At 40.2% G+C, this 21,202-nt stretch overlaps 1 protein-coding gene across 6 annotated transcripts in view; it reads left to right on the top strand.

Annotated features, from left to right (window-relative positions):
• The first annotated feature begins 3,152 nt into the window (after positions 1-3,152).
• The window catches only part of pacrg (PARK2 co-regulated), a 144,286-nt gene continuing 126,236 nt past the window's right edge, over positions 3,153-21,202 (top strand). For 5 of the 6 annotated variants that reach the window (XR_003215318.1, XM_005463970.4, XM_005463971.3 and 2 more), the window contains exon 1: positions 3,153-3,380. Coding sequence is in view for 5 of the 6 variants with exons in the window: in XM_005463970.4 (XP_005464027.1) it covers positions 3,312-3,380 (69 nt within the window). In the remaining variant the exon portion in view is untranslated. The remainder of the gene's footprint in view (positions 3,381-21,202) is intronic. The other variant, XM_003458815.4, reaches the window with a different exon arrangement.

The raw sequence follows: 21,202 nt of genomic DNA, 5'->3' as shown, positions 1-21,202 counted from the left end.
ACCTGGCTTCAGACTGGGGTTTCAGTGGCCATTAGGACACTGTTCTGCCAAAGAAGTTATCAGTGTTTGTTTTCACATACAGCTCATAACATTATTAAAGCAGATGAATATAAAAGCAGGACTTCTGGTGCTTAAAACTGTACCCAGGTCCACCTAAACTATATCTACTGATGTTTACTTTTCAGTGCACTTGTTCTGAACCTTCTGGGCTTGTGATTCTTAGACTTATTAAAAGCTGAAAATCTCTACTTGTGATCAATTTCAATAGGACTGCACTATTTTAATAGCACTCTTAAGTCCAATAGATAATTTAGTCCTCCCAGCAGGAATGTTATTAAAATATTGCAGTGATTTGTGTCCTGCTCTCTGCCATGTCCTTACTACACAGACTCACACAGACACACACAGTTTGTGGGAGAGATACACACAGGGCCATGCTGGAAACAAAGGTAAAAACACCAGGAACATGAGGGGGAAGAAGTAAGGATGTGGCAGAGATCAGGACACAAATCACTGCAATATTTTAATGATATTCCTACTGGGAGGACTAAATTATCTATTGGACTTAACCGAGCTATTAAAATAGTGCAGTTCTATTGAACTTCGCTTTTTTTAGTTCTTAATATCTAATATATCTCTTCTATAGTGTTTCTATAGGACATAAATATAGCTTGGGTTGTATTTTTCATGTCTAGTTAATAGTCATAAAAATGTAACACAGTGGGAAATAGAACATGCAACTATCCAGATTCACTCCTACAGTGGAAGGCATTTATCTCAGCCACATACCTTGTATGCTTTGTGTGACTTTCACAACCTGATGAAGTGTTATACCCAACAAGGCCCTGGGCGCTCTCCCCCACTGCCTAATGGCCTACTCTAATGGCTGTTTGTCTTGTTTCATTGTAATTGGGGGGCAACTGACACTGCAGCAAAGTCTCTGCTGTCGCTTTTTACTACTGAGATTCGTCTGCTGGCCCCCTCTGGGTCCTGTGCTTTGTAGGTACCAGTTTCTTCTCTAATGATATCATAATTGCTGTTTTCCCACACAGTGGACAATGGTTGCCAAGCCTGAAGGTGGCCTAGAAAATGAGCTGGAGATCAAACCGGGGACACCACGACAATGAAGATAGTACAGATGCATAAAAAATAAAGACATACTCATCAAAGGAGAATGTATTGCGGTCCCTTTTTAATACCGATGTGTCTCCCTCATTCTTTCCCTACCAGCCAAACCATATGGTTATCCACAATCCATCATTAGTGTAAAGAAGAAATGCAAATGTGTTTTCTCTGTGTCAGTCAATGTCAGTGCAGTCAGTGTGTGTCCTTGAACAGGGTGTAAGAAGCTGAGATATTAACTTGACCCGTGTATTGATCCACACTGTTAGCCTGACATCCAGATGCACATTTACATACATGTACCAAGATGAACTAGCAATATTTTTCTTTTTTTTTACGCTCCTTTCTTGAAAGGTCTGTTTCTACAATTAAAAAAAAGACCAGCTCCAGTCCTCTCAGCACACTCAGAAAAGTGAGATAGCGCAGCCAGCGCTGTTTGAACAATCATTTCTCAGTCCAGCTGAATTCATGCTGACGCTCCGGTTTGCTCAGTTTGCTTTCTGAAAACTCCCCTCTTCCTCTTTTTAATCCTCTGGGTGGTGGGGTAGTGAGATGGTGGGGCGGTGTGGAGAAAGAAGGAGAGACCAGCATTGAATGCTGACAGGGACATAACTTGCCTACCCTGCATACCTTGTTTACAGTCTCCCTCCCTGCTGCTATACCCTCCTCTCTCAATGGAGCCATAAAAAACAAATAGGGGCTTTTAGAGAAATTGCCTGTGCACTGAAGATTAATAACAGTTGCACAAGTTCACCCAAGAAAGTCTCCAGAAGCAAGAACGATATTGGAAGATTAAAAGTGCCACATCCCTAAATTGGAATGATTCAGTGCTCGGGCCGCTCTCTAACCAGCTTATTGGGAGTCAGGGCTTTGGTCTACCTGCCAGACAAAGAGCATCATTAAGTATTTACTTCTGGATGAGTGTCTACTGCATGATGAGCTGAGGGTGTTATCGATCCCGCGTGTCTGAGATTGAAGTGGCCTGGGAGTTGTGGCAGGAGCACAGAAAAGACAGGTCATCCTGTTTGAGTGCAGGTCAGCTTTTTGACGTTTGCAGCCGAGTAGTTTAAAAAGAAGCGACGAGAACACCAATTTGACCCACTGACATCAACAACATTGTAGATCTTTTGGCGGGCTGTGGGACCCATTCAGTACACATTTACTATGCATTATCCCTTTATATTGAAGACTGTGGATTAACCCACCAACCAGAAACAGTGGTAAGAGTTTGTCAAATCAGTAACGTTTGATGAACGTACTGCTTGTCATCAGCAAAACTGAGAGCCTGGTTGATGAACTAAGAAGAAAGGAGGACAAGATACACACCCCTGTTTGCATCAGTACGGCTGAGATGGAACAGGTGAGGCTCAGTATAGTAAAGAACCAGTCATGCTCCCATCCCATCTACACACTGGTGAAGAAAGCTCAGACATGACCCCACCTCTTAAGGAAACCAAGGCTGATCATTTTAGTTGTTTTTAGCATAGATGAGGAATAAAAGTCATGGTAATTGTAGACATCACAAGCCCATACAACCCAAGGCTCTGCAACAGGTCCAGAACATCACAGATAAAAGCATTAATGAGGATGAGAGAGGTCTGAGCCTGAAGGACTTTAAAATTATTGAGCAGTATCTTTTATAAGAATTTTTCATAAGGACTGAATTCACCCTCAACACTTCACCATGAAAAACTCTGTTTCATTGAAAAAAACATTTTTTCTAATGATGGAAAAACTATATCTGCATGCTCTTGAAATGAGCTATATAATGTCCATCATGAAAAAAAACACACTAAAAATAAGTTATTTAAGAACAGCTCATTCTTATTTTATTTTTGAGTTTCAAGTAAGGTCAAGTAGCCTCGTTTCCTGTGTTGCTGTAACAGTATTATCGTAATAACATTATATATTACTAAGAAAAAAAAAACTAAAGCTATTATTGTGAATATTCAGCCCCTGGTTAACCACGACACTTTGATCTGCATATTTTCAGCGGCGCCCCATAGTTTCTATGGTAACAAGGAGGCGCACACGTCTCCGGGGCAACCGGGTCTAAGCGTCTCAGAAGTTGATAGCAACCACTACAGAACGCAACAGGCGTCAAGTTCTTAGAGCCGCGTAGAATAATTAGTAATTCCAGCAACATTGCCCTTCGTTAATTTGGACTTCCACCAATAGAAGCTGTGGGAATGTCGAGGAGGAAGACGGAGCTAAACGCAGAGGGCTTCACCGTAAAGGCCACTTTGAAGAACGCAGTGGTGAGTGTAGTTGTTTCAGTTAGCACTAGCTATAATAGCAGTGGGGAGCGTTCGTATACACTTTCTTTTTCTGAAAGAGATGACTGTCACCTTGCGTGCATCCTGGAAGCCCACGTGCAGATATTAATATGGTAGCTGATGGAAAAAGAGGGATGGATTTTATAAGCCATTTTGTGAGAGAAGTGCCAAGCCCATTGCGGCAAAATTTATAGAGCTGGTTACATACAGTTAGTCACATTGAATGTCATTATCATTGTAACTTTACCTGCTACAGCTGGAGAGGCCTGGCATATAGTCTTATTTTCAGGAAGTAACTGAATATAATTCACCTCATTGGCTAGTTGAATCTCCTCTCTTCATGATTGGCTTATACTTGTCATGTTTCTTTACATTAAATGGTAAATGGACTTGTGCTTATATAACGCTTTTCTACTCTAACTGAGCACCCAGAGCACTTCTTTGACACAGTGCTTTTATTCTATCTTTTTAAGTGCTATGTCTAGCATTCATGTACACACACACACACACACACACACACAAACACATACACTCTCTCTCTCTCTCTGATGGCTGCATCAGGAGCAACTTGGGGTTCAGTATCTTGTCCAGGGATACTTCAAAATGCTGAATGGAGGAGCCAGGGTAAAACCACAAACTTTCTGATTAGTGGACAATTTGCACTACCTCCTGACAAATGCTTGTCTCTGTCTGAGACAAATGCTTAAATATGACTATAGGGACCCGCTAGAAATGGTGTTAGACACATTTCAACCAATTTAAAGATATTTATCCATCTGTCTGTCAGTGTTCCTTGTTGTCTGCAATTTTGATCAATCATGGACAAACATTATGGGAAAAGAAAACAAATGTTTTCAAGCTATTTATTTAATTCCAGCCGAGATCATACTGCAGTTTTAGACTATTTAAGCTTTCATTCACAATTCAAAGCGCCTCCTGTCTGCTTCTTTCTCACACACACATACTGATGGACAACTAGCAGTAAGGAACCTGGCAGTGACTAACAGCAGGGAACAGGTCACTGTCAAATTTTAAGAATAAAAGAACACAGTTTATCAAAGGAAGACCATTCATCCATCCTTGTTCTTCCACTTAGCCATTTAAGGGTTGTGGAGGAACTGGAGCCTATCTCAGCTGTCATAGGGCGAGAGGTAGGGGTACCATCTAAACAGGTCGCCAACCTATTGCAGTCCTTAATGAATAGCCAATATGCTTTAAAATTTTGTAATCTACTAAAAAACCCACAGTTTCACACAGGAAGTTTTGCTGTTGATTACAGCCAGGATAAGTATAGGAGTTGAACAGGAGTCTCACCTTTTCTAAATAAATGTCTTTACTTATTTAGTGGATGTTATCGTGATGCGTTCATGCCGTGAAATTTAAAAAAAAGAAAAGAAAAATAAAGCAGCCACAGTTAACTTCAGACAATGAACACAATACTCAGATAATTTTGAAAACAGCAGACCTCAGTTATACACATTTATCCGCTTTAGGGGGTACAGATTTTCAAAATAAATACCCCCTATTGATTTATGTTTTTAATATCAAGTGCTGTCGCTCTTCAGCTTTTTGTCTACCTATTTATCTCCAACTTTTTTGCAGCAAGCCACAGACTCAAGCCTGGCGGTAGCAACAATCCTACCGCCATTTTTCCAGAAATTGCATGGTCTTGTTATTTTTTGCTCTGCGAGCAGGGCAAAATCTCTGTGCACAAATCAACCCAGAGAGTTGAGGTAGCAATAGGAAAAATCAGAATGCCTGAACAAACTCTTCAACCATTATTCTACTGTATCTGTCTTCTATGTATGTGTGTGTGTGTGCCTAACCCTTTTGGTCAGACAAGCCTGAGTGGGTTTCACACAAACATGGAGATTTGGGAACTCTAAAATTATCCAATAACATTTATGGACTAAAATGACACTTATAAAGCCCATTCAGAAGCTATAAGGCAATGATTAGATGCTATGAAACTCAGAAACCGTGTGCTAAGAAAAATGCAAATGCTGTTTTTTATAACAGCATTTTCCTTTTATAGACTAACGGGCTTGTGGGGTGGTGGAGTTGTGTGCAGCACGTGGTTTGAGCTTAAAAGCTTATAGTTTTCGTTTTGATTGCCTTGCTACAAATAGAAAAGGAACTGCATTTATTTTTGTACTGCCTCTTGTCTTACACTGAGACAAACAAGAAACCTCCTGAATCTTGATTTCCTTGTCAAGAAGTCCCTATTTGGGACCTCAAGTGTAGTTAAACTGTTGAAGGGCTTGACTAATTTCCAAAGAAAGACTTTCTTCTTCTCATTTACTGCAAATGAAGATGGATCAGGAACGTGTAATAGGTTGTATGGCAGTGGACATTAGTCTCTATTGACTTCATGGACTTTATTGATTGGTCAGTAAAACTAGTTTTTGTCTGGCCAGAAATAGATTATTATTTAAAATCCACACTAATTGTATTTGGGCTTGACTGCTGTCTTGTGCAGAACTCCATATCATTTTACTTGAATAACTTATAGTTTACTGCAGTCTTTTTAATGAGTTTTTGGAAAACTACTGTGTCTGAGGAGTAAAGTTATGCTGTGCTTTGCTATTCTGGGATGTCTCACATTGAACATTTATAGGGGAGCGATTATGTCTTTCCTTTTAGTCAGTGACATATACAGGGGTTTTACTGCATCACAAACAATTTCAGTGGCCGGCAAAGGAAAAAAACAGTGTATTAAAAATATTTTTAAACATTTTTAAATGACTTTTCTTAATCAGTTGCCTGAAATAACAGTGAAATGCATAGACTTCTGTTAAGCAGATAAAGCAGATAGACTCATTGCTTTAACTATATGCAGAACAGTTTGCATAATCAGATGCATAATAATGACCCAAACGTATGTGGTATATATTTCATAGTGAGATAATCCTGCATATGTCCTGTTTAATTAAAACATGGTCAAATTTTCAAAGAATGAGGTCAGAGTTAACGCTTTACAGTTTTTTTTCTACTCTTGGCTCTGTATTATGTCAGCAAAGGTAGAAATCCCTAATATGGTGATCTTATTGGTCAAGCCTTCTGTTTACAAATGGAAGCAAATCTAAAGGAAGTTGGTAAAAGGCTGAATGTGTGTTTCACACAAAGGATAAACTGCACCAACGACCAGCACAACATAACTAATGATTTATTTTGAATGCTGAGTGCAAAGCTGCTCTAGCCCAACAAAAAAAAAAAAATTAGAGCTAAAATGAGCATAATAGGTTTTCTTTAAACACAAGCAGTGGTGTCATAGTCACACATTGTCAGATTACTTAAATGTAGCTTTAATAAAAGTTGCTCCAGTTCACCCACGTAAAGTCTCCAGAGTCGAGCAAGGCTGGAAGATTAACTGGAATGATTCAGTGCTCAGGCTGCACTTTATCCAACTTGTTAAAAGTCAGGGTCTTGGCCTACCTGCCAGACAAAAAGGATCATTAAAGGTAGGGTGTAAGTTTGTAGAAGCCAACAAGAGTAAACTATATTTTTTGAAAGCAAACAGCCAAATGATCCCACAACCTTCCCTTCCCTCCTGACCAACTTCAGGAGCTTCTGCTCTGTCATTGTAAATACAGGGTGTATCAAAAAAAAAAACTGTCTCTTTTCAAAGGGCTATTGTTGCCTTTACAGTAATTCTTGGTTGCCACAAAGGCAGTGGCAGCTGGTTAGAGGCAAAGCATGTCAGAGGCAACCACAATGTTTATATTTTGCTTACATCTGACTGTTTTTTCCCCCAAATGCTCTGACAAAGCTCTTCATTAGAGCTTATTTCTTAAAGGGTGCATACTAAAAAAATGTTTTCCAGTATTTTGAAAACAGGCTTCCAGGCCCACTTTACAATATCCTAAAATGCTGAATCAGTAAAAAAATAAAAGCTTTATTTTCCTCTCTAAGTTCAAAGAATACCTTACATTTAGATTTATTGTTGTAAAGCTGTTATGTTGAAAGCTTTGAGTTGGTTCATGGCTGTTTAGGGTACTGTATTGGAAAGTGTGGCATTCTTGGTCAGTCATTAGTTTAATGAATAAATATGAGCATCAGTTTAAAAATTTCTGTCAGAAGGCTTTTGGTTCTGAGACATCTTGCCTAACTGTGATGAATATTTGCGGAAGGGCCGCACAGTTCTAATGACAACGACAAATACTTGAACCTGAAGCCACAGCTGCCTTTTATTTTTTTGTAGCCGCGACCGCCTTGAGATGCAAAAGAGGCTGTGTAGAGCTATCATTGACTCGCTCTTCCTTTGTTGAAGGTCATAAACAAATCTGTTGTCAAGAGCTTTCATGAGGAAGGCTCCTGCAAAGCCCTTTAATATTCACCATCTCCCCAGAGGATCTGCTGTGTCTGGAACATGAATGATACGCGCACACCGCCATACCACTGGCTAAATCCTCAACAAAAACCATTACATTTTTCAGGGGCTTGCTTGTGTCTCTTGCTCCCTGTTTTTTTTTTCGTCCCCCGTGGTCACGGACATTTCACTCCAGAGAGGGCAGCTTTGCGGAGAGCTGTGATTTGTAGGTAACGACAAGGCCATTTCAAGCCTTGAAAGGGTATGGGGACTTGAAGCATAGGCTTATTATGCTTTAAAGTATTTGTGGTTATAGAAATTGAATCAATAGCACAGGCCCCTGAAACCCTTCCTCCTTTTTTTTTCTTTTTTTCCAGTGATTCATCCTCAAGCATTTAAAGAGAAACAAGATGCACTTTACATTCTGGTGGGAGGTCGTCACTGTACGCTTCATACAGAGAGGGCAACAAAGCTGTTATTTTCTGTGTCAGAGGCTTATTCTGGCTTGATGACAAAAAGAAAAACCCAAAACAAAACAAAAAAAACAAGAAAAAAATAACAGGTTGGAGAGAGACTGCAAACAACTGCGCAGTGCAGAAAAATGAATGGATATGACCACACACACTTTACATGGAAAGAAATGCCCCCAAAAATGGTGTGAGTGAACGATACACATCACAAATTATTTTCAGGATCATATGGAAATATTTTTGGCCACTTGAATAAAATAAATGCCTGATACTTAATAACGAATAATAACTAATTTAATTACTTTGTTAACAACACTTAATATTTAAAAGTCACAGTATTAAAAATTCTTAATATTATTTTTGCACAAGTATGTTTTTATGAAGATTAGAATGGTTCATTCTTCTGTTAGAAGTAGAATATGTTTTATTTATGTATCTGTATTTAATATTGTCATAAAAGAGAAATAAAGCATGAAAACAAGATAAAAACAATAATTAATATACTCTTCCACCACAATCTTTACATATATCTTTATATATATATATGGCACAGGTGTAATCAGTCCTTAACAGTTAGATCTTAGTTTTTCATTCAACCGTTTTAAAACACAGTTAGCATCTGGCTCGTTAGCGCTAATGCTTCGCACAGTGGAGCTGTGAACTGTATTTGGGATTATGATTCCAAACTTTGTGGCACATTTTGTTCTGAGTGGCAGAGTGTCCCATTATCTTTGCCTCACCTTCTTCCCTGTCATAAAGAGGAGCTGCTTGAGCCCGGAGCACAGTCAGGTCCTCCTCTCTTGACCACAGGTGTTTTTCTTTCAACTTTGAGCTCCTGTTCATCACCTATGCTGTGGCTGAATGGAATGACAGAGCAAGTATTGCAGTGAAATTTTAGAGATTCACAAAACTAAGTATCTATGTATATACTTGGTAGAAGCAGATTTCTGTGGTCAACCTTGTTTGAGTTGTCAGAGTCAGAGATGTGGGCAACCAGTCAAAGGTGTTTAATCAGGGCATGTTATTACATCTCGCTGCATGAATACCATTCTGAAAATAAAAACATTGGTCAATAACTATTGAGCTCACAGATCTGTCTTCTGGGTTGGGTATTGATTTATCGAATTCTGAAGATTAAATTAGAGAGGAATATATGACTTCTGATGATTGTCATGCCCTGAGATTGATTTATGTAGTCTGTAAGTTGTTGGATGTTTGCCATCACACATCCTGCAATGTTTCCTCTTTGTGTGTACTGCTTTTATGCTTAAACAACCTCAGCTCTGAGGTCTTTCAAGGTCTTAGATGTCACAAAGTCCTTTATCTAGAGAAATCCTCCTTTCTGAGGTGATAAAAGAATTTAAAGTTTCAAACATTTCTGCACTCGTATTTCATACACTCTACATATAGTAGTCTGCAATACTCTTAGTAAATAATATGCTATACATTTAAAGTAATGATTCTTCAATGAGCAATAAAGTTTTTTAAAAAAGCACCAGGCAATTTTTGGAGGTACTTTTTTTTTTTTTTTACATTTGCACAAAATCAAGATCTAAATCTGGAGATTCATGTGCCAAGGGCACGCCAAAGGAGGTGCAACTAGGGCAGGACAACATGGCCAAAAATATTTATCATGATATATATTTGAAAATTTGCGATAACGATATAACTGACGACATAACTGACGATATAATTGACGCGAGACAAAATACTTTACAACTCCACAACTTTATTAGTGCAACCCCTCTCCCCCCCCATCAAATGTATTTTCACTTAAACAAGCAGCTGTTTTTTATGTGCATTAAAGCTATATAAAAATTTAACAGTGCAAATGCAAATTCCTTTCTGACAGTTTAACCAAAAGGCATTTCCAGTGGAAACTGACCGACATATCCTGAGCATAACCATGTATATTTAACCACAAAACTTAAAAAGAGGTTTTACACACACAATGCGGTAATATTATGTTGAAGCACAGTACGTATTACTCCGCGAGGCTCCTAACTATGGTAGCCGTAATGCTCCGACAATCCATCAAGCGGTGCGGCTTCGTAGCTTACTTACTTACTTAAAGAAATAACAGCACAATAACCAGCTGCATCTTCACTGAGTCCCTCCAATTCCACCTAGTTTTAAAAGGTTTTAATTTTGGGCTAACATATTAAACACAAAATGATGGCATGTCTTTTGGAAACAATCTGTTACATCCTTGCAAGTAGAAGAAGAATCTAGAGGCTCAAATCCATGTGTTCATCCAACACCTTACAGCGACAGTTAATGTTGGTTTTTCCTGTAATATGTCACCTGTCTGAATCTCTGCAACGTAATACATGCTCAAGTACATGAACACGACCCTCTCATGCTGTGCTGCACAATTCACCTTAGAGGGCAAATCGATACAATCTACACCAGATCCCAACCTCAACTTTTGTGAAACAAGGCTCTGCAGATTGCTGAGATGATAGATTTTGGAAAATCACACCTCATTTACTGTTTACTTGGTCTCTGTGGTAAAAACCAAGGCCAGCAAACAGTGTCCCCAAGACTCATACAAGGCTCCCCACTATCCGCCAACTCCAATCCCCCAGTCCTGCCGTCATCCTGCCTTTTCACCCCACTAACCTCAGGGGACAGATGGGATACTCCATGCCAGCGAACGTGACCTCCATATCTTATCCTTCCCCCGCAGCATAATCATTATATACCTGAGCAGATGTCTCAGCCCCTTATACAGTCTCCCCTGCTATTCTCTTGCTCTCCCTTGTTCTCTCTTTCTTTCATTTCAGAACCTTTATTCAACCAGCCAGCACTCTGGAGATGAAAACATTTATGCAGAGAAACAATGGGCTATCAGACAATTACTTCATATGCACTCTAAATCGTAAACTAAATCAATTAAATAATAATGACAGTAAATTAAAAAGCAACAGAGCATAGATGCATTTTGATTTAATTGTATTGTATCATAGTAATTTGCTTTAGTGGATAGTTTGGAAGGATGCTTTGTAGAGAGTGTGTCAGAGATGTGTATATGCACATCTTAGCTATTTGTTTTCGATGCTCTAGCCCCAGAGTGTCATCGTAATAAATGAATCCATCTGAACAAATTAAACAAGTGACAGCTTTGAATTGATCCTTGATTAGGGCTTTAAATGAATGTAGAATTTCAGTACAACTCGATTAAATGTAATCTCACTTTAAAAATGTAATGTAAACTTGGTTAAAATGCTGTCTCAAATTTGATTTGTTTAGAAGATTTCAAAGTTTTTCTAATAGCTTTATGTGCATTAGTTAAAGCTTGATTTAAAATGATTAAACCCTATTTACTGAAAAACACCATAGGGTAGAATAATCATAGCAAACACAATAAGACAACAATAAGAGTCTGAAATAAAAATGAGGCTAAACGATAGCAGCAGTTTTTTTCCTTTTTGACCAAGATTGAATCCTTGAAAGTTTTTATGAAGATGAATCTGCCTATTTACTACTCTCACTTGCCATCAAAATCATTCTTCCCCATCACTCTGAACACGTTTACTGACACAGAGACTCATAATGCGCCCAGCATGAGCCATAAATTGCCCATGAAGCACACTCAGGTATTTTGTGTCTGTGTTGTGTCTTGCCTATGCAAGGCAAGGCATACTGAGCAAAGTTGGATGCCCTCACCCATCTGCTTGGCCGCCACACTTGAACTGCCTCCCGGAAATGTTTTCTGAACCAGCAGTACTTATAGAGACACATGCACTATTTTTCCGTATCCGTCTTTTCCTCCCCTCACTCCCGTGTGTTCATCTTATCAGCACCAGAAGCCTGCAGTCCATCCCAGTGAACAGCTGGGTTATTTGAGGAAGAATTGAGTCATGGTACAAAAAAGGTTAAATTGGCAATGGACTCTGGAGGCCTGCTGGCATTTCCATTACTATCGATCAACCACGGAGCCTAAAGGTCTTAAGCGCACAAAACATTGGCTGACTTGGACATCTTACAGTTTTCCTCATAACTTCATATGTTGTTCTTTGCATGAAATACTGCCTAAAAATGAAAATACATTTTAAGCATTATATAAAGATATGTTTTTTTGAAATCCATGAAATGCTGCTAATTTAAAGTCATCTTAAAAGAAAAAATAAGTTTGCTTCTGCAATGCCATTTTGAAACTTTGCTTTGATCCTCAGAATACCCAAATCTGGAGTTTAGATCACATTAAAGATCTACATTTCTGCTCAGGGTAAATTTGGCAGAACTTACAAAAAGCAGTTTCTCTGATTCATGTTCTCTCGCCAGGTATCAACAAATAGATTAGGTTATAATTGATAGCATGCCGTCTGAAGTGCACGTCTGCTGAAATGTCTGTGACCTTTTCCGCGATTGAGGAAAAACACCGTCAGTAAACTTCAGTCAGATATGTGGAAGTATTTCCACAACATTCTATCATGACCTTATAGGAAGTGCTCAGCTGATTATATCTATTATGTTTGCCTTCCTCAGAGCTTGGTTGACAATTATACTGGCCTCTGTGTTTGTTATGTTCTCCTTCATGCCCTTGTAGCTTGCATTCTAATTAGATAGCGTTTAATAGCAAATGTTTATTGCTCCTTGCAGGGCCTCTATTTTCTGCTCAAGAGTTAATTAGCCCTATGTCATGTGATAACCATCACTGAGGGCATCCAGACCTACGCCTTTTCTACGAGCAGTGTCCTTGTATAAAAACAGTTATTTTTCTTTTTGTATGTTAGGTACAGTTTACTAGAAATGATCAGGAATTACCATAAAATATGTTTTCTTAACATATTTTGCTTAATATGTTGCCAGTGAAGTCTGTTCTAAGCTGTAAGACAGGGTATTTGACAGCTTTCACATTGATTTTCTCCCAAATGGTTGTGAGTGGAAGTTGCTGGAAGTCACTGTAAAATTGATTAATAAAACCCCAATCAAGCAGGCCTAGAAATCAGTCAGTGACCCAGTGATAACTACTGGTCGCTAAGGCGAAGTGTTTTAGAACCAGAAGAACCAGTTCTGTTTACATGGTACATGCTCAGCTTAGGTAGCATTAGAAGACATAGGCATGGGAGGGGTGTGGTCTCTGGCTCTGCAGTAGTGAAGGGGTGGTACAGTAGACGGTGGGGACAGGTGAGAGGGATTACAACTAATAAACTCTGCCCCTTTTTAGTGCCTGGACTCAGGAAGGAGCAGTGTGTGGTGTTTAAAGGAGTTGGAAAGCTGGCCTTGTGGTGGAATATATACGGTGCCGAAGCAGTGGGAACGCAGTATCTAAAAATAAAGGTGCTCAGAAGTGACACTTGAACACTGTGTGGGACCTGATCATTTCACACATACATTTTCATTGATATCCAAATGATACCCAGCTTTATCTTTCTATCTAGTTAGGTTACAAGAATATCTTAAAGCCATCAAGGCCTGGAGGACCTCTAACCAGATGCTTACTTTGGATGGCATTACCTTGGCCTCCAGTCACATTGTGAGGAATATAGGAGTTGTTTTTGAGACACAAACTGCTTACTTGTGGTTTCTAGGATAAACTAAAGTATTTTTAGAAGTCCTTGTCACTTAACGGCCATCTTTAAGAGCTTGCTCACACTTAATTGTAGAAAATTAATTTAAAACATTATTTAATAATTGTTTTAGTCATCCCCAAAACCGTATATATAAAATCTGATAAAAACAGTTTTACAAGTTTGCAGACTTTAACATAAAATAAAATCCCCTTTCCTTATAGTTATAACTCAGTCTTTGTTGTTTGCGTAGTGCCATGTCCCTCGCTCATTTTGGCAGGTTTTCACTGAGTCTACCACATATTTGTTGTGCTTCAGGAACAATAAACAATAACAGTTTTCACTCCAGATATCCTTCCTGAGCCAGCCTTCCCATTTATCAAGGCCTGGGACCAGCACTAGGCTTTTGGCCCTCTGAGGCTGGCTTAATATCTCCTCCAAGTATCAAACCGAGGATCTTTCACATGTGAAGCAAATGGATTAACCACACTAAGTAGCCACTTCCAGAACCTTTCATGTTACTGCCTAGAGTTGCAAGGTTGCTTGATTACATAGGCAAGTCAGATTTACAGCTTTGTCTGATGGAAAACAAAAATCAGTGATTTGAATTCAATTTTGCAATGAGTAGACTTGTGGTTGGAGGTTCAGAGTGAAGGTGGCTCATTGTGAAACTTTAACATATGGCGTAATGCTAGCTTTTGCTCACGTAATGTGTTTTGTTTTAGACTTTTCAGTTTGAGTTGCTGTTTGGTTTATGCAATAAACCTTCTTGATTGGGCTTATACTGTGCTTTGAGCAGCTTTCAAAATGTTTGCCTGATGATAGATATCTGAAAATGACTGACAGTAAGGAAGCAAGAAATAAATCCTTTAAAATAAACCTTTTAAATCACAGTGCTCTGTTCACTTTTTTTTTTTGCTACGTTCCTTTGCACAAAGCCATCCAAAAAGTTATACTGCTGCTTACTGTCACTGCTGCTGACAGTATTTCAGAAGCTGCACCCTCTCTCCACCATTAGTGTGTTATCTTTAAGTCCGGTGTCCTCTTTTGGACAAGGTTGTATTGTCGCACCGCAGTCCCTGCTCACTCCTTTAAATCCTTCATCTTTGGTGTCATGAGGAATGGCATGTTCAGAGCATTTCCAGGCATATACTGGTGCTACTCATAAACCATAATAATCTATTTCATGTGACTTATATGACCTAAATACCGGTCCTTAAAGTTATAATTAGAAATGCTCCAAATAGTTAATTTCCATTCAGCAGGATTTGAGTGGTGTACATTGTGTGCCCATTAAACTACTATTAGTTTCAGTCTGTGACCACTTTTTTTTTAAAATCCAGTTTGTCTGCATTTTGCCATCTTTTTCAAGCATGTGCTTTGGCTCATTACCAGTTAAGAACTCAGACTTTTCATAGCTGAAAACAGTATTCATAATTTTACCTCAACATTAAGTCATTCTTCTATGTGTGTGTGCATTTAGAATATACCTGCTAGTGACAGGGACAAACTTTAATATAAATGAGGATGTGATCAAGTGTGGTACACTGATGAGATATTAGATGACATACACACATCCTCCATCATTATCACCCGTCGCACTGACTTGTCCTTGCTAGAGGAGAATGGCCTCTTCTGAGTCTTCTAATCGTCCGATGTTAAGTGTGCGTTATGAACTTGACTACAGGGTCAGATGTGACAGCTCACATACTGCCTACATCAACATAATGGCGACCAGTGGCAAAAAAAATCTATGTATCTGACAAACGCAGTTGTTCCAATCCAATAATACCAAGTGGTGGCCTTTGTTTCGCCACCCCCTACTGTGAAAATCTTTTAAAATCGCCATCACACTAAAACATTGGCCTGACCTTTTGAATTTTGCTGACCAGCACAAAGACCAAAAAGGCCTTTTTATCTGTAACCCCTCAAAGACAATGACAAAATCTGCTATCCATTAGTGGAACACAGCAATTGAAACCTTGTTGTGATTTTTAGAAAACAAATGTGTTTAAATGTAAAAGAATGTTTCTGCCACAATGCTTATTAACTAGATGCTTTCTATAAAGAGAAAATGGATGGTAGGGCAGAGCAAAACAGCACCAGCAGCACAATGGATGCAGTTTAAAAAGCACAGCAGCCAACATCATAGATGGTGCTCCAGGGCTGTGGTGTTCTTCACCCGGTGCCAAGAAAGTAAACCTGCAAACCCTTTGAGATTAGAAGCAGTGTGTATGTTCCCTTCGAAATTCCACTGAGGATTACTCTGCTATTTAGCTCATGCCTTACATCCAGCTGAGTTGAAGTGCTCCCAGTTGAAGGTGTGCTGGAGGCAACAGCTCTGCTGCAGCAAGCTGGAGAAGGCAGGGAAAGGGAAGAGCTGGAAGGGAAAAGTACTCTGATACTGTCAGAAATGATCCACATCACGGCCCAGCAACCCCCCTCTGCTCCAGCCACTTCTGCTCATTACGATCGTCGTCCGGAAACACCAAGCAAATTCCGCTAACGAGTGTTTGATCAACACGCCAAGCTGTAGCAGAAGAAGACAGGCAACCTGTTCATGACTCATTCCCTCTCTCTCTCTCTCCCCTTCTCTGTCTTTCTCTACCTTTCTCTCTCTTCTACTTCTGTCTGTATTTTTTCCCTCTTTCCCTCCCACTCCCTTAAGACAGAGGAGAACAAAGGGAGAGACAGAAGAAAAGCAATATAACCTCTTGGCCCTTATCTTCGGAGCACACCAGAGCATGTCTGGCCTCAGACAAGGCTTTGCCTGTCCTTTGAAGGAGCTCATCTCCCTTTGATTTCAGCCAAATGGTTCAGCACAGTGACAGATGCTCAACTTTCCATCTGCCACTCTGACACCCATCTCTTTAGTGTTGTTGAATCTAACTGACTTTGTTTGGACTGTCTGTTTGGCTGTCTGAATAAGGTTGTGACATGGATGCTGATGTGAGTGTTAATGTAAGATATTGTGACTAAGACCTTCAGTTATAAAAGATAAAAGAAATTCCCTGACGCCTTTTCCCCCCCGTTTTTTTCTTTTTGAGGTCGTCTGGACTGTCTTGGTTGTACTTTTATGATAACACTTTAGACTTTTAGTTGATGCTCTGATACTGAGTGATTTAATGAGGAGTCTTAAGGGTCATCATCATATTACCTTGACAATATTCCTCTGAGATGGGCCAGAGAAAGACATAAAAATTCAAGCCAAGGAGAGTCAGGCAGCCTTTTTATGAGAGGAAACTCGAGGCAGTTGAGGGGAAAGATATCGAAGAGTGATAAGATTCAAGAGGGAGCGGATGACGTAGCGCATCCCGTAATGGGTAAGCGTTTTACGAGTGAAGGAGAATGTGCTGCTCAGATTGAACTTCTGCTGTTGCTAAATAAACAGGAAAATAATCTCTTCAATGATTGCGCTGGTGTGGTCTGTTTCTGACATCTTTTACGCTGACTGTAAGCTAAATCACTGGTGTTTGAGAACAAGACTGGAGGCACACAGTTTGCTATTGTAGCAAACCCGTTATTTACTATTCCTCATTCACACAGCCTTGATTTATGCCTGTCATCAAAGGTGTGAGATAGAGGAGGTGGCGCAGCAAGACTCATACTAATAGCCTAGACACCTGTTTCACTGTCAGAGCATCAGCAACCTGCAATGCAGAGCAAAGGTGGAGAAGTAGGAGGAGTGATTGAATAGAAGGTGGGTAGCTAGATGAATGGATCGCACTGTAAGAGAATGATACTGAAGTAAATCTCTATGACTTTAGTAGAAATCATGTTTTTTGAATAAATCAGCTCAAAAGCCAGGTGTTGCTGGCACAGCAGGCTTTGAGGTATGGCTTTGCTTTAGTTTCTTTTTATTTGTTTGTTTGTTTGACTGTCTGCATGTGTTATTGCCTCCCTGTAGCTCAGCTAAAAGTGCCGCCTCTCTCTCTGAGAGAGCTGCTGAAGCAACAAGCTCAGTGTGTGATTTGAGAACGGGGAGAAGTGCCTGTTTTTAAGGCACCTGGCCAGCAAAATGTTTTTTTTTCTTTTGTATTGGAGGGACTGTCATTCAAGGAAGTATCTTTGCAGGAGGTCACAATAGTAGCCCTCTGGTCTTTTATTTTTCACTGTCTGTAACCCAAACAAAACTTTTTAGCTAAACATGCATTTGTGTGACTTGATCAGTTCAGCTGATTTTGGCTAGCTGTCCGTGTAGGGTGTTTGGTCGCAGTGATGTAGCTTTCAGTGTGCTTTCCTCCCTTTAATTTGTATAAAGGTCACATTTCAGACCTCTGGTCTCTGTAAGCAAACTTCCAGCTTCGTTTCTAACAGACGCCCTTACAGGCAGCAAGACTGATTTCCAGGAATAGAAAGTCACACTGGGCTTGCGATAAGACCAAGGGCCTGGGGTTCGTTTTGCAATACATACTAATCACCTAGATAATGTTCTTCAGTGTTAAACAATATTCCCATATCAGAGGTAGAACCTGTATCACTTACCATGTGCAGTCTGCTTATCTCCTCACGCCTCCCACTGCTCCTCAGGGATCTGTCAGTGCTGGGCTACCTGTGACACCTGGGAATGTGTGTGTATGTGGCTGTGGTGTGGTGTGGATGAAGCTGCAGACTGACCTGCGCTCTCCTGTCTCATCTTTATGGCTGTCTGTCTGCAGCTCTGTGGTGAAATCGATGGCCTCCTGTTGCTCTGGGTCTGTTCTTTTCCTGTCCCTGCCCCCGGAGGCTTGTTGATAACCCTTCCACAGCTCCCATGTTGCTCCCTTAAAGTATGTGGTCATACCTATGTTTACCTGTTGGCTGGTCTCACCATCAATCACCTCATCTCCTCGCCTAGACTTCTTCTAGCCTTCTTGCACATCTCAGCATTTCCCTGGTTGGCTATTTATTTCCACAAATGCGTCCTAATCTCCTGAAGTGGCTGTCTTCTTACTGCCTGCAAATAAGACACGCGGTTAGGTTTAAACTTCTGGATGAGTCATGCAGATGTTTCTGAGCTTTGGCCACAACTAACAAAGTGTGTTGTTATACTGAGTTCATGAACATTAAGTTTCTGTGAGGTGGTTTTCAGTCAGTCCTCTTTTAAATGCAGTTATGTGGATGGTTATTGACAAGAAGCTAGTTATTCAGTGAGTAAAACTGGGAGGAGAGTCAAATTCTTTATTCTCGGCAGCAAAAGTGGCAACGGAAGGGATCTCTAGGTCCTCTTGTGTGTGTTCATTAATTTCACGGCCCTGAGCTGTGTTTTAATACCTTCAGGTGTTGTCACTGATTGGAGCTGTAAACTCACAGCATTGGATCAGCGCATGTCCTGCTCTTTTAACAGTCAGAAATAAAAAAAAGTCAGCTTGTCTTACAGAGATGTTTATGTGCTTGTTTCCATGTATGTGTGTGTAATGATGTGGTCACAGTGACTCAGTTACGTAAAAGTCTATGCAGTCATGTGAATTACGGTAAACTGAATCTGCGTTTGTGGGGGAATGGTTGATTTCCAACTGCTTGGTCCAGCCTGATGACCAGCTGGGCTGCCTCACATATTTCTGTTTATGAGTTTCATACATTTAAAACACATACACAACTCAGAGACAGCCACAAGCCAGCAGCCTCGGTATGAGCAAAGGATCCAAACATTTATAAAGTGGCACACAGGTGGAAATAAATAGCTAGAAAATGTCAGGATTAAGCTGGAGTGGACCTACATGCGGGAGACGGATGCAAACAAAGTGAACAAAACGTAAGCCTTTCATTTTGATGTTGCAAAAATCGAAACTTTAACAAAGTCCACAACTGAACATGAAACAGGAGTTCAAAACATACAAAAGGAGCTTAAGATTCACCAAGGGGATGCACAAACAAAGGAGCAGAAACAAAGCAGCTCAGCAGGCTGCAAACAAAGAACAAACGGGAAGACATGTCTACATATACACACACAGGAGTGACACATCATTAGACACAGGTGGGAAATGGGAAGTAGTCAAAAGGGCATTAATACTGAAACATGAAGACATGAAACATGAAATGGAATACTAAACATTAAGACCCTGAATTGGATAAGTGGATAGGAAAATAGATGAAAGGATGTTACAAGCTGTATTTTAAACACTTGTATTATTAAGTGTTCAGAAAATCATCTGCATCAGTATGATCAGCATTGCACCCCTGATCTTTATTATTCTGTATTTTGCTAAACAAATGAAACAAAAAACCAACCAAAAAAAAAATGATTAAGTGTCCATGAGCCACACTAAAGTGCAAAAATTAGAACTAGCACTAAAAGATATATTCAAATAAAAGTTTTTAGAGTCCATCTGCATGACGGTTTATGTGGATTCAACACCTCTGGTGCATATGTGTTGCACCATAAGTATTCACGTGGTCTTTCCTTTCTAAAGTTTAACCTCGCAGGCTCAGTGCATTTGGTTTTCCATTCACTTAACAAGGAGCAGGAGCTAACATTTTCTGCCTTTTCCATGCAGGCTTATTCACTATGTGCCATCATCTCAACTGTGGTTTGGTGATACGAATCAGCCAATAGGGCTCCGTAAGCACAAGGCTGCCCTGCTGCCTGGCTGATAAGTGGGCCACACAGAGAAGATGGAAAATACTCAGGGCATTCTCACTCCCTCTCTCTCTCTCCCCCTTGCTCTGTCTTGCTCGCTCTCTTTTCTCTCCCTCGCACAGCTCCTCTTTCATTTACACTCCTCCCCTCGCACTCCTACCTCAAACTCTTTCTTTCACATCCCCTTAACGTCTCCCCGTGTCTGTGCTGTTCTTTTAAGTGATGGGGTTAAACTAGAGGAGACAGAAAACAGTGGGGTGCTCTTCAATGCCTGACGATGCTTTTTGAAGTTCTTCTTTAAAGTTGTCCCTCTCGAGCACAGTTCAATAGTAGGTGGCTGTCACCTGTTTCATCCTCGTGTCTTTGTAGTGACACGAGGCGTGTAGTGCCGTCTTTACCTAGCCGTGTCGTCATTTTTCATTACAAACATCCCTGCCCTTGTGCCTGTGTGCACGATATCATTGACGCAAACGCCTGTGACACAATGACAATAAAGCTCACCTCTATGTACCTGTGACTCAGAACAAAAGAGGCTGTTACCTTTCATCAGTCTGTGGTTTTCCCGTCGAGTGAGACCTCTTTACCCATTTGTTCTCATCCGACCTTGTCTCTCGCAACGCGGCTAATTTCTGCACATAATGAAACTCACTGCACTTGCTGTTTGGTCATGAGAAATTAATGAAGTGTTGCACAAATATTGTGCATTTATTCTTCTGAAAGGAATCTGCCTCCCACCAGTCTGTGCTTTGCCCTGCAGAGGGAATGAGTTAGCAGAAATATTGTGTTGAATGATTGCTTGGACATGGCCGTGTAACACTGGCTCCCTAACAGCCTAAATACCTCCATTATTTTGTCTTCTTCCTCATTTAAATTTTCAGACTAAAGTATGCATGTGTAACCCAGCTTCGCATCCCTTGTGACCAGCGGGCAGGCAGTCAGGCAGTGGGCTA

This window comes from Oreochromis niloticus, linkage group LG19 (genome assembly GCF_001858045.2).
Source record: "Oreochromis niloticus isolate F11D_XX linkage group LG19, O_niloticus_UMD_NMBU, whole genome shotgun sequence".
Classification (NCBI taxonomy): domain Eukaryota; kingdom Metazoa; phylum Chordata; class Actinopteri; order Cichliformes; family Cichlidae; genus Oreochromis; species Oreochromis niloticus.
This window is presented reverse-complemented; position numbering and strand designations above follow the sequence as displayed.